At 41.2% G+C, this 13,444-nt stretch overlaps 1 protein-coding gene across 1 annotated transcript in view; it reads left to right on the top strand.

Moving 5' to 3' along the window:
- The window catches only part of SLC23A2 (solute carrier family 23 member 2), a 147,914-nt gene that overhangs the window by 115,813 nt on the left and 18,657 nt on the right, over positions 1–13,444 (top strand). Inside the window, exons 7-10 of the mRNA XM_060031194.1 lie at positions 1,880–1,968; positions 2,990–3,060; positions 4,009–4,190; positions 12,956–13,076. Of these exons, the coding sequence (XP_059887177.1) occupies positions 1,880–1,968; positions 2,990–3,060; positions 4,009–4,190; positions 12,956–13,076 (463 nt within the window). The remainder of the gene's footprint in view (positions 1–1,879; positions 1,969–2,989; positions 3,061–4,008; positions 4,191–12,955; positions 13,077–13,444) is intronic.

The following is a 13,444-nucleotide window of genomic DNA, read 5'->3' as shown; positions in this document are numbered from 1 at the left end:
AACACATAAGCCGGCATGTGCATCTTTTACCAGGTCATCTTGGGAGACTTTGTCTGGGGCAGCACATGTGAGAATTTTCTGTTAGCACCCACTTTCAAAGGAACCCAGGGGCCTGGTTGTGTGAAAGTGAGTGAGCTCCTTTGCAGCAGTGCTCTCAAGGCCTTTGGTCATGGTGAAAGCCATAAAATGCACTCCCTGAAAGGTGCCCAGGCAACAGGCAGGTTCAAACTGAGACTCATGTCACCGGAAGTGGAGCCCAGAGCCAGTCTTCACTTTCCCACATCCAGTGAATCACCAATGCAGGGTTGATTGCAGTGGTCCTAAGGATGAGATTTCTAAATGCAATCCATATTAATCCATATTACATTGCTTGAAACATGAAATGATAGTAAAACAGATGCTGTTTGGACCATTTGAAGTAGCATCCATTCCTGATTAGATGCTGACCTCCCTTTACCCTTTCAGTACATTTCTGAAAAATCGTGCTTAAGGAATTTTTGTAAATCAAGCAGCGTTTTCCTTTTGCTATACATTCCCACTTCAGGGGACCTTCACTCCACTTTTGATGGTACTATGCGCCAGGCCCCTCCAACAGGTAATTTATTAATGGATGGTTGTGGAGGGCATGCCCATGGGAGTGGCCGCTAGCATTGCATCTGGTTTGTACTGTGCAGCCTGCCTCTGTGTCTTAAAGCCAGCATCTCTCAATTGATTTCATTGCAGGATTAAAATGGCCAGGAGAACAAAAGAATCTTAACCCTCATATAGCTCAGAATAGTGTGTACCAGCTCTGGACTTGTAAAGCGGCTACATGTCCTTCAGCCAGAGCCACTGTTTCTCAGTCCAGTTACCGTATCACTCAGGGCAGAATATGCTGCCAGCTCAGAGGAGAGCATGCTGGCTTCCTATCCTGCTGGCCAGGACACTGATTCAAGGCTGCTTAGGAGTATTTAAGAATGATCTGGACATCTAGGAGTTCCTAACCTTGCTAACCAAAGGCTAGTTTCATATTTTACCCGCAAAGTAATGTTAAAGATAGTGATTGAGTTCCCATGTTAGCCCATTATACATCTCTAATAATAAATGACAAAATCTTTTGAATTTGAGTAGTACCAGTGTTCATAAAGTCAATATGAAGTATCTAAAATGTGATTGAATGATGGCATCTGAGGATCTCTGCATTTAGTTTGACATTGGAGGCAGGAAATTTAACAGAGTCTGCAAGCTTTCTGGGTCCTTTAAAAATAAGATTTCGAGCACTTTTGAGTATTTTTTATGATTAAGAAGAATATTGTATCTACTGTTGATTTGTAACTTACAGTTTTCCTTTTCCTCAATAGATAGATAGCTCACGTGATTTTAATGCTTACCCTCAGTGATTTAGGGCAGTTTTTGACTTACAAAATGGAACGACAGGGGGAGATAGATTTTTTTCCATGATAACCAATAAGAATTTGAAAAGGAGGAGAAAGAAGAGGAGGAGGATGGTAAAATAGAAGATGTACACTGATGTTTATTAATAAGGAGCTCACAAGCTCAGCAGGACAGAAACATCCAAATGCCCGCATCCCCCACCCCCAAGGGGAAAGGTGGTGATGGCAGGGGCTGGTGTTGGGGTGCTGGCACTGACCACAGAGCTCCCCCAGGGCCCACCCTGGGGCTGTCTGTGGGGAGAACAGCAGGAGGGGAGGACGGAGAAGCCAGCATCTCTGGCTGTGTGGCCGAGGACATCTTTGCAGACTGGGGCTCTTTCTTCCAGGTGTGCCTGCATTTACTCATGTGCTGTTTGTCTATGGAAAAGACTGTTAAGCTGTCAAATAGTGAACTACCTCGGTAGTTCCTGATGCCGTGATCATGGTTTTGGTCTCGTTTCTTTTAGGTTACCCCTGTTTCAGGCCAGTGCTTTTGCATTTCTGGCCCCTGCTCGAGCCATCCTGTCTTTAGATAAATGGAAATGTAACACCACAGGTAATTGCAGTTATTTCCACATATGTCATTGGGGTCCTTTAATGCAGGTGATAGAAGGGAGGCCTGGGCGTGCTGCCCCCAGCAGTGTTAAATCCTTTCTGGAATCAGGCACAGAACACACAACCAACAAACAGCTTAGAACGCTCCAATCTGTGGATCATGTTTCTGTCTCTCTCTATCCACTTGTTCATCCCTAACCCCAAAGCAAGTAAGGACCAGAAAAGGACCTCATTTCTCTGTGCTAATGAAATTGATAAATATGGGGAAAGAATAGAAAAATATTTGTGCTATTTTTCTGCCTCTTTCTTTCAGTGGATTTTTTTGAACCACCAGTTAAACAACTCTCTTTGCTGCAATAGCATCCCTTCTCTGAAACATCTCTGCTTTTTAAGGATCTGGCTGCTTTGGTTTTCTGCAAATGACTTTCATTCCCCCTCCCATTCTCCTCATAGTGATTGCAAAGATCCTTAAATAACCCAGTAAGGTCAAGAAGAGATCAGATAGGGGATTTGAGGAAATCACATAGACCTGTTGTACTCTCAAAATATTGTTAAATTTTTAGGTTATAGGAGCAAAGTTTTCTAGCCCTCGTTTCCTTCCTTGCTCCTAGGAGTTGCTTTGTGACCACTGATTTGATTTAGGAACAGGAAAAGGGCCTCTGTTTTATCTAGGTTTTTAAAATCTCAATCAGGCAACCTTGCTATTGGGCATGTCAAAGAGCTGCTTGCAAAGGTTGGTCTTTGTATTAGGCTGGGACTAGCAATGTATATCACTAGTTCAGTCAGCTTTTGAGAAGCCGGGAGCGCTTGTTGATGAATAAATTTGGTTAAATTAGCAGTGGGGGAATCCACCTCTCAGTATGATATGCCATAGTGTTGTAACTTGAATTTTAGGGATGAGTATTTATACAAATACACTTAGAACAGGGAGGAAATTCTTCTTAAAAAGAGTGAAATGAATATGTCCTGTGAAACATCAGTGTCACTCCAAGAAAAATTTTGTCTTTGTTTTTGTTTTTAAGATGTTTTGGTTGCCAATGGAACAACGGAGCTGTTACATACAGAACACATCTGGTATCCTCGGATACGCGAGGTAAAAGATAAACATTGTCTGCTTATGGCTTCTTTGTGTTTCTACTTATTTTCAGTGTTGGTCGTGACCAGTAAATTGCAGTTGCTCTTTTTCTGTTTCAGGTACTGACATGTTCATTTCTGTTGTTAAAGTAAATGTAAATGGCATCACTGTAAAATAAAGCATGCAGAAATGCTTTGTGTGACCAGACAGTATTGTTTCTTACCCTCTTTTCCATCCTCCTTTCTCCTCCTCTCCTCATGTGTACCCACAGACCTGTCTGCTTACACCCTCCGGCATAACAGCTCCCTTTGGAAGGAGCCACAGAGTCGATAGGTTGCAAAACTATTTATTCTGGCCTCAGTGTTTGCCTGTATTGGTGGAAGGAATTAAAAACACTTGTCTTCTTCAGTGTACTTGAATAGAACAGGGCGTAGGAGTCCTTAGGTATGAAGAACAGCTGACAGTTTATCCGGTTTTTCCAAAACCTATAAGATCATTCACCATTAGTTCAGAATTAACACAGATATGGCCATTCTGCACAGTAGAAACATTCCTTTAGAATTTTTGTCAATAACACTATCTTCTGAATGTCCTGCAGCGACTTACTTTTTAAAGTCAAGAATCTTTGTACTGCATTGTTCCTCTGAGGCTGGTTATGAATGTTGTGTCTTAAATGAGAATTATAAATTATGTCTGTCTCAATCAGTGAGAATAGGCAAGCTGACTTCGTGTCCAGTGCCCATTTCTGTAATACTCTTACATTAGTCAGGTTATACTTAAGTTTGCTAGATCCCAGTAACCCCCACTGGTTTCTTTTGGGGTTTGCCAGGAATTTTCCAGCTGTGTTATGCCTGTTATATAATAACTTGGTGTCTTACAGAATTCTCAGTTGTCGTTGCAGGTGACATTTAGAGTGTGTGATGTATAAGCAACTTGCTCTTACGTCTGTGTCCTCTCTTGCTTCAGATCCAGGGAGCCATCATCATGTCTTCATTGATAGAAGTGGTTATAGGCCTCCTAGGCCTGCCTGGGGCTCTGCTGAAATACATCGGACCCCTGACCATCACACCCACGGTGGCCCTCATTGGCCTCTCTGGTTTCCAGGCGGCAGGAGAGAGAGCAGGGAAGCACTGGGGCATCGCCATGCTGTAAGTGTTCCAAGACCACTCAAAAGTGAACAGTAAAAATCTCCCCTCTTCCCAACACTGAGGGACAGCCTCTTTGAATGTTTTTAACATTTATATGAACTTCAGGAGACACTTAAATTAAGATTAGTCTGGTAGTTTAAACTTTATTTGCTTCATGCCAGGGAATTATTGAAGTAACATGCAGCCAAGGTATTCCAAAGACAGATTTGGCAGTGATGTGTAGAGGGAGGGTTGTAAGGTTTTAAACTTTGGGATGGGAGTAAGATGGTGACACCATTAACTCTTGACTTTTGTGGTCATGCCAAGTCTCATACACATGAGCTGGAATACCAAGAAGCTGAATCCTTTAGATGAGACTCAAAAATACTTCCAGACTGGCAGGAGACAGAGATGCTGCAGGAGGTGTGTTGACATCAAAGGTGATTTGGCTCCTTGGCCAGATAGCTCTGCACATCTGTCAGGAAGCTGTTACTCCTTCCAGAGTCCTGCTAGTCAGTGCCAGTCCTTTTGCACAGTACTTGAAGTTGATTAAAGATGTCACTTACCCCTTTTTAAGTAATGTCAGTAAAGACATCCAGGACTTTATAAGATTATTAGAGCCACAGAATTCTATATACCACAGATAGAACCCACATCTGTGTGTATCTGTAGAGCATATGTAAGAGTTGACCATATCATAGGGAAATGGTTCCAAGACAAGAATTTTACCGATCAGTAAAATTGCTTAAAAAATTTAATAACAATACAAGAGGATTTCTAATTGTTTTTGTTTTGCTTTGTAAAATGTTCTGTAATTATTAAATAACAAGCAGTACTTGTTGAGCCTGTGCATCAGTGTTATATACCACTGGTTGTATATATTATAAATTAAGATAGGTACCAGTGTTATCCCTGTTTAACAGCTAAAGAAATCGAGGGACAAAGATGCGGAGTTAGTTGCCTAGAGTCACACAGCTAGTAAGTGACCATGATGGTTTTCAAAACCCAAATAGTCTGACTAGAACTTAACCCATAACACTTAATTCTGCCTCTCTGTGTTAGAACATGGTTTACAAATAAAGTGGATCCTTGCATAATTGTAATCCATGTATCATTATAAATTAAGGTATAGGAAAATATCCAGTGTTGCTCTTAATTTTCTCATTTCACCAAAGGTTGTCAATATTTCCATACCAGGATGGGTGAGTATAAGGCACATAAGAATGTTCACTCAGTGAAATGCAGTAAGTTCCAAAAAGGAGAAATTGTATTTACCATCACGCAGTAAACTTTAGGAACCAATAATAAAAGAGTGAACAAAACCCCCAAACGACTTAGAAGCAAAAGAACACCATTGTAAATAACTCAGAGAGGAACTCAAAATTTCACAATTGCTGACAATTTAGCAAATGATGACGATAACAGCACTGGTCACACAGAGCAGTCAGTTGTTCTCAAGAAAAGTCAAATAAAAATGAAGTACATGAAGAGCTTATCTCCAGAAACTAGAAAAACATGATAAAAAATGAACACAGTGAAAGTGGGGGAAAGAATTAGTAAAGATACAAAAAACATGAAACAAATAGAAGTGATACATCCCAAAGGTGGTTCTTTGGAGAATGGCAAACATATACTATAGATAGGCTTCTGGCAGGGCTAATTAAGGTGAGAAAGGAATGCACGCACAAAGGGAGGGATAAAACTGCAGCTCCAGGGAAGATGTGTTGAATCTGCGTTCCTGCCCCGAAACTTAAAAAAAAGAATAATAGAATAGGTGGTTTCCCAGCTGTTTCATTTGATAAATAATCAAAATTGACTCCTTCTCCCCCTGACATCTGGATATTAGGGCTCCTCAGAACTTGGTCCTGGGCCTCCTCCTGTCCACATGCTCTTCCCCTGGGACATCTCATCCAGTTCGTGGCATCAACAGACATGCATTATGCTGGTGGCTTCCACAGGAACCTGAAGCCCAGGTCTCTGAACTCAGACTTACAGATCGAACCCCTGACTTGCCCTCTCCATTTGCTGTTACACAAGACATTTCAAACTTCAAAGGAAGAAAGCTCCAAACTTTTCATTCCCTCCTTGCCCCCAAACCAGTTCCTTCTGTCGTCCTCTCAGTGGCACAGCCACACACCCAGGTGCTTAAGCCAGAAGCCCTGCAGTCATCCTTCTTTCTTCACTTTTCCTCATTCCCCACGTACAGCCCATCATTCTGTCCTACCTCCAGAACAAACAAATCCCCAGTCTATCCTCTGGACTGTCGTTGCCACCACTCCCAGCCATCACTTCCAAACTGGTCTCCAGCTCCTTTTTTGTTCCCTTCCTGTCCATTCTCAGTCCTGTAAAATGCTTGGCCATTATGTCTTCAAGGCCACCTCTTCTGTCTCCTCCTTTTGCTGGAATTCTAGAAGCTTTTAGGTCTTGTCATCACGATGTCGGAAACCTCACATGCTGCCCCTTGGTGGTCTGTTTACATCTCGGGCTTGGCACTCCTGGCCTCTTCTCTTTGGAATCTCAGGTGTTCATGGGAAATGATCTTGAATTACTTCAAAGATGCCCTCCTCCCCTCCATCCCTGCTTGTCCCTCTCTTTCTGGAACTTCTAGAATGTTGGTCCTCCCAAAGTCGTCCTCTTAACTTTCCTCTCCTGTCTTCCATCTCTTCATCTTTTTTCTGTATTCATAGGAATTTTCCTCAGCTTTATGACTCCTTCCATTGAGGTTTTTATTTCTGCTCTCCTGTTTTTTAGTTTCCAGAGCTCTTCTTTTGTGCTTGGGATATCAGCTGTATGAGGGCAGTCACCATGGCACCGACAGCACCTGGTTCACCATCTGTCCCAGGGCAGGCGTTCAGTGAGAACATTGTGAATAAGTGAAGGGGGAGGGTCGGGAGGTGTGAGCACACCCTTGACCATGGGAAGAAAAGTCAAGATGTTGTGGAAGGACTTTAATTCCTAAAGGATGTGCTCCATTGATTAGACAGTGAGTGTATTACATCTTCAAGGAACAGAGAATTCCTGCACTGTTTAAACTGTTCCTGGAGCTTTGAAAAAGAAGGGAAACTTCACAGTTCTATCCTAATGGCAAATCCTGACAGAGCTAATGCAAAAGGGAGATCCTGGACCAACTTTTTCCTTCCTGGGGTTGTGTAAAACCCTGAGCAAATATATTCAGGTAGTAGCATCTAAAGCTCAGCATTTTTGTCTACTGTAAGGCTCCGTGCAATCTCTAAGATGTAAGTGTATAGAAAACTTTCAGAAAAGAGCCTTAGTAGACAGCTCTGCACATACTTAATTTTTGAAGTGCTACATCTATAAACATAATCTGAAAAGAATGTTCCTTGGAACATGGTTTGGGAAAACGCCGCTATAGATAATATAATAAAAGGGCAATGTATTTATCATTTCAGGAACTCAAGGATGATTAAATATTAGAAAATTTATTAATAAAATTCATTATAGGTCTCTGGTGGGTTTTATTAATAAAAATCATGATGACAAATTTTTAAAAATTGATCAAGTTCAACCTGTATCCCTACTGCAAACTGTTAGCAGTGATAAATAAGATTCTTAAATGCCCCATACATTAATGGTGAAAGACTTAAATTAGGCCTGCCTATTGAAATCAGAAACTGAGATAAGCATGTTTATTATCAGTATCATTTAGAGTTGTTCTGGATGTGTAGCCAATGCGTAAGACAAGAAAATAAAATAATATGGATCAATACAGAGAAAGTCAGGGAGAAGGAAATGATGACTTGCCCTTAACAATAATTAAAACACATTCCAGAATTTAATAACAACACTGTGACCTGAGACAGGGTGGACATTGGTAGAGCAGAATAGGAAGGCTAGAAACATAACCAATAAAAAAACTAATATTTAGTATATGATGGCAGGTCATATTCAAAATCAGTGAGGAATGGGAGAACTGTGTAGGAAGATAATTATTTGGAAAAAAGCTAGATTTCTGGTTTATATCAGAAATACATTTCAATTACTTACATACAGAAAATAAAACCATGAAAATGCTACAAGGAAACCTACATAAGTGTTTAATCATAAAAAAACAGGTTAGATAAAGCAGATATGGAAAGAGGAAGATTGATTTTACTACTGATGAATTTAAAACTCATATCAAAAACCAATGAAACTAAATTTTAAATGAATCTGGGAATATATAACAAACTCCACAAGAAAGGCTAATGTTCCCAATTCATAGAGTTTCACCAACTAATTTAAAGGAGAGAGAGTCCTGGTGGAGTAGTGAATGAAGGGTATTGTACGAACAACCACTTAACAGAAAAAAAGAAATACAAATAAACCAATTAGTGTTTAAAAAGGGTTGCCCTCCCTGGTTATCAAATTGCATATTCATATGGAACGTTTTAGCAGTAGGGGTATTGGTGCTGGGTCAACATGGGCTCCTGAGTCAGCCGATAGATGTGGCATTTAGAGACAGACTCTCAGGGAAGAGGAAATGTGGTGAACCAGTACCTGCCGTTTCTAACATGATGCATAAGTCCCATGTTTTTCCTGAGAATATTTATTTTCTGTTTAGAAATAGGCAGGCCTAATTTAAGTCTTTCACCATTAATGTGAGTCTGTGAGTCTGTTCTATTTTATAGATAAATTCATTTGTGTCATATTTTAGATTCCACATATAAGTGATATCATATGGTATTTGTCTTTCTCCTTCTGACTTACTTCACTTAGTATGGTAATCTCTAGGTCCATCCATGTTGCTGCGAATGGCATTATTTCATTCTTTTTTATGGCTAAGTAGTATTCCATTGCATATATGTACCACATCTTTTTTTTTTTAAGTGTATGTGTTTTTTTTTAATTGAAGTATAGTTCATTTACAATATCGTGTTAGTTTCTGTACCACATCTTCTTTATCTATTCATCTATCTATGGACACTTAAGTTATTTCCATGTCTTGGCTATTGTAAATAGTGCTGCAGTGAACATTGGGGTGCATGTATCTTTTTGAATTAGAGTTTTCTCCAGATATATCCCCAAGAGTGGGATTGCAGGGTCATATGGCAACTCTGTTTTTAGTTTTCTGAGGAACCTCCATAGTGGCTGCGCCAATTTGCATTCCCACCAGCAGTGCAGGAGGGCTCCCTTTTCTCCACACCCTCTCCAGCATTCGTTTTTTATAGACTTTTTAATGATGGTCATTCTTTTTTTAAAAGATTAATTAATTAATTATTTTTGTCTGCATTAGGTCTTCGTTGCTACGCATGGGCTTTCTCTAGTTGTGGTGAGCAGGGGCTTCTCTTGTTGCGGAGCATGGGGTCTAGGCGCTCAGGCTTCAGTAGTTGCAGCACACGGGCTCAGTAGTTGTGGCACACAGGCTTAGTTGTTCCATGGCATGTGGGATCTTCCCAGACCAGGGCTCAAACCCATGTCCCCTGCATTGGCAGGCAGATTCTTAACCACTGCAAATGATGGCCATTCTGACCAGTGTGAGGTGATACCTCATTGTAGTTTTGATTTGCATTTCTTTAATAATTAGTGATGTTGAGCATCTTTTCATGTGCCTGTTGGCCATCTGTGTGTCTTCTTTGGAGAAATGTCTATTTAGGTCTTCTGCCCATTTTTCAATTGGGTTGTTTGGTTTTTTGTTATTGAGTTGTATGAGCTGTTTGTATATTTTGGAAATTAAGCCCTTGTTGGTCACATTAGCAGATGGACATTGGTCTCTGTGTGGGATTGTAAATTCACCCAACCTTTCTGTATATATTTAGCAGTTTGTATCAAACACTTTTTAATAAGGTGTTCACTGTTTGACAGATCTGTTCTAGTCCTAGGAACTTGTCATAAGGAGACATTCAGACTGGTACCAGAGAAGGATGATTCATTGCAGTTGTTTCTGTTGCTCCCAATGTCGTACCTTAGGGGACATGTTTAAATAAGATGTGGTACATCCAGTAGATGGAATGCTAAGCAGCCACTAAGGTGCTGATGCAGGTTGCCATCTCTTGAGGTGAGGGTGTTAACTGAGGCTGCAAGCTAGTTGGGAAGCAGCATGTAAAGTATGATTCGAGTTTGGTCCAAATGATGACCTGTTTGTGCTCTAGGGGCAAGGATGACATCAGATAGTCCTGTCTCCCTCTCTAATCCTGGTGCCTGGGACCCGATGACATGCTCTAAAACAGGCGTCCTCAACTCCCAGGCCGCGGACCAGTACTGGTCCGCAGTCTGTTAGGTACCGGGCCGCACAGCAGGAGGTGAGTGGCGGGCGAGTGAGCGAAGCTTCACCTGCCGCTCCCCATTGCTCACATGACCACCTGAACCATCTACCCCCCATCCCACCCCCGTCTGTGGAAAAATTGTCTTCCACAAAACCGGTCCCCGGTGCCAAAAAGGTTGGGAACCGCTGCTCTAAAAAGCCCTGGGAATTGATAGACCAGAATGCTGCATGCTTATCGCCCAATGTGAGATGATGAGTAGTCTTCAAGATTTTTTCTCTTTTTGCTTATCAGCCTTTTATAATTTTTCTACATCTTAGTATGCATTGCTTGCATAATATAGGTAAGGTTAAAACAAAGGCAGACATCTATAACACACGCCTACACACACACACGCATATATACACACATCCCTACACACACACACACACACACACACTCCTAACCACAACACACACACCCATATACACACACCCCTACACAAACACACACCCCCTACACACACACACACTCCTAACCGCAGAACACACACCCATATACACACACCCCTACATACACATATACACTCCTAACCACAACACACACCCCCATATACACACACCCCTACACACACACACACACACACACACACACACCCTACACACACACACACACACACACACACACTCCTAAAAAAAACAAAAAAAAACAAAGGTAGACAAACAAACAAAATGTAACGAGATGGAAAACACCTGATGTGGTGGACAAGAACCCTGGCCTGAGGATCCGGGCTCGGATCCTGTCCCTTATGTGCTAGGCCAAGTCTTATGAACTCAGACACATCACCCACTGCTGAGCCTCTGCTTCTGCCTCTCTGCAGTGGGGCTGCCTGCCCTACCTGCCCCACAAGTGTATTTGAGGATAAAAATAGAAGAGTAGTGTTCACCTGCCCAGTTCACTTACTCAATTTCAGTTGCCATATTTGAGCCTGAGATCTGGGTGACCTTCCTTGTATTCTGTTATGTGTTTCCTTTCCATTTTTAAACGTGCTTTGAAAAGTGAACACCATAATGCAGGTGTAACTGTCAGGTGGGATGTTGTCTGCAATAATTATAACAGTAATAATAGATACCAGGCTTTTTTGGATTTTAGTATATACTTTGGAAGGAAACCAATAACTTTTTTAAGACATGAAAATTTTACGTTGGTCTAAGTTTAAAATACACCTGTTTTAGTATCCCTCATTATCATATTGGTTTTTGTTAAACTTCACCTTCCTGGGGGAGTTGGAATAACTTGGGCACCATTTATGTTTTCATCCTTGAACTGGTACTGGTCTGATGACTTTGTGGTGGTACCAGGTCAGCAAAGTGCCTGCATAGGTGGGGAGATGGTAGAGTGGTGGCTGGCTGCAGTCAACACCTCAGGTGGAATGTGACCATGAAGCTGCAGTTGACCAGCTCTTAATGAAACTGATAATTCCATCTCACCAATTAGAATTGCGCCCAGGAACACTTAAGCTTAACTTTGACTGAGAATCAACTCTTCCTGCCAACTCCACCTCAGGTTGTAAGGGAAAGAATGAGTCCCCATGGGTGATGAGACATATTGTTGTACTCCTTCATCATTTCAGCGGTGGGAAGCCATCCCACACCTGCCACACATGGGGCACCAGACAGATGAGGTTGTGTTGGGTCCTGCTGCAGGGGGGTGACCAGCCGACCTGCCTCCTGCAGCATTCAGTGTACCTGGGTCAAGAGTGTGGAACTCGGTAGAGAGAAACTGTTGAGTCAACCCAGGCATTCCTGCCTTCACAAACAGTGCGGCAAGGTAGTTCAGAACCCAGGCTGTAGAGCTAGACCTCTGGCCCACGTAGCTGTATGATCTTGGACTGCTGGCTTTGTTTCTCTGTAAAGTGGATGGTTATAGAAGCCGCCGTAGAAGGCTGGGATGATGGGCAGGAAGACCTATGTGTAATGTCTGACACAGAAACCTCTCAGGAATATTATTATTAATATTGAATTCTACTGTATATAGCTTTCTTAAATATTGAAGTTTTACTTTTTGCTTTTTAAAAGTAATTTATGTTCCTTACAAGTAAATCAGAAAATACAGAAAAGTGGGGGGAAAAAGGTCACAAATCACATTGCCACCTGAAGCCAATCCTTGTGAGCATTTTGGATCCTGTCCTTCTTACCTGTTTGTATGCATGCATGTGTGTGTGTACATGCACTCTTGTGTGGTAGCTGCTTTTTAGTTAATTTATAGTTGTAATTATACTGTGCAGTATGTTGTATCTGGCATCTTGTTTTTTTCCTTACATAGTGTGAGATTTTCCTATCAGTGTGTACATTCTTTGGGTTTTCTTATTCTATTAAGGAATATTTAGCAAAAGCATTTACATGACAATTTCATTTCCATATCTAGAAATGTTAAGATCTAAAAATCATTTCCAAAAAATATGATTTCCCAAATGATAGAGGACGAGCAGCTTTGTAGAGAAATGAGTTGAACACGTGTGGTCAATTTTGCCATTGAAGATTTGAGTATTATTTTTAACACAGATATAACAGCCTTTAACCTAGATCATTTTCTTTCTCTCCTCAGGACAATTTTCCTAGTATTACTGTTTTCTCAATATGCCAGAAATGTTAAATTTCCTCTCCCAATTTACAAATCCAAGAAAGGATGGACTGCATACAAGTTACAGCTTTTCAAAATGTTCCCTGTGAGTAGTCACCTTTTTTTTTTTTTTTTTTTTTGGCAATATTGCCTTTGGTTCATATGTAAAATGTTTATATGAGAAGAGGGGTTTTAAGCAGGTCATCCTGGGGGGACCATGTCTGTGTGATGATATCAGGGTACTAATGACCATCCAAATCACCATGGACCTAAAATTTAAAAGCAGTGGAAGTTTCCAATGCTGGAGTCCTTTTAGCAGTATGTGAGAGGACATTGATTGTCCTTGGAATTGAGGGAGGTCTGACTCCATGTGGCCTTTTCAGGCCCATTATCCATTATTCTTATTTTACTAGCCAGATTCGGACTAAATCACTTCACTACATAAAATTGCTCTCTCTAAATGTGATTCCATTC

Source organism: Delphinus delphis, chromosome 15, assembly GCF_949987515.2.
Source record: "Delphinus delphis chromosome 15, mDelDel1.2, whole genome shotgun sequence".
Lineage (NCBI taxonomy): Eukaryota > Metazoa > Chordata > Mammalia > Artiodactyla > Delphinidae > Delphinus > Delphinus delphis.
The sequence above is the reverse complement of the archived record's forward strand: the minus strand, read 5'-3'. Positions and strand labels throughout refer to the sequence as shown.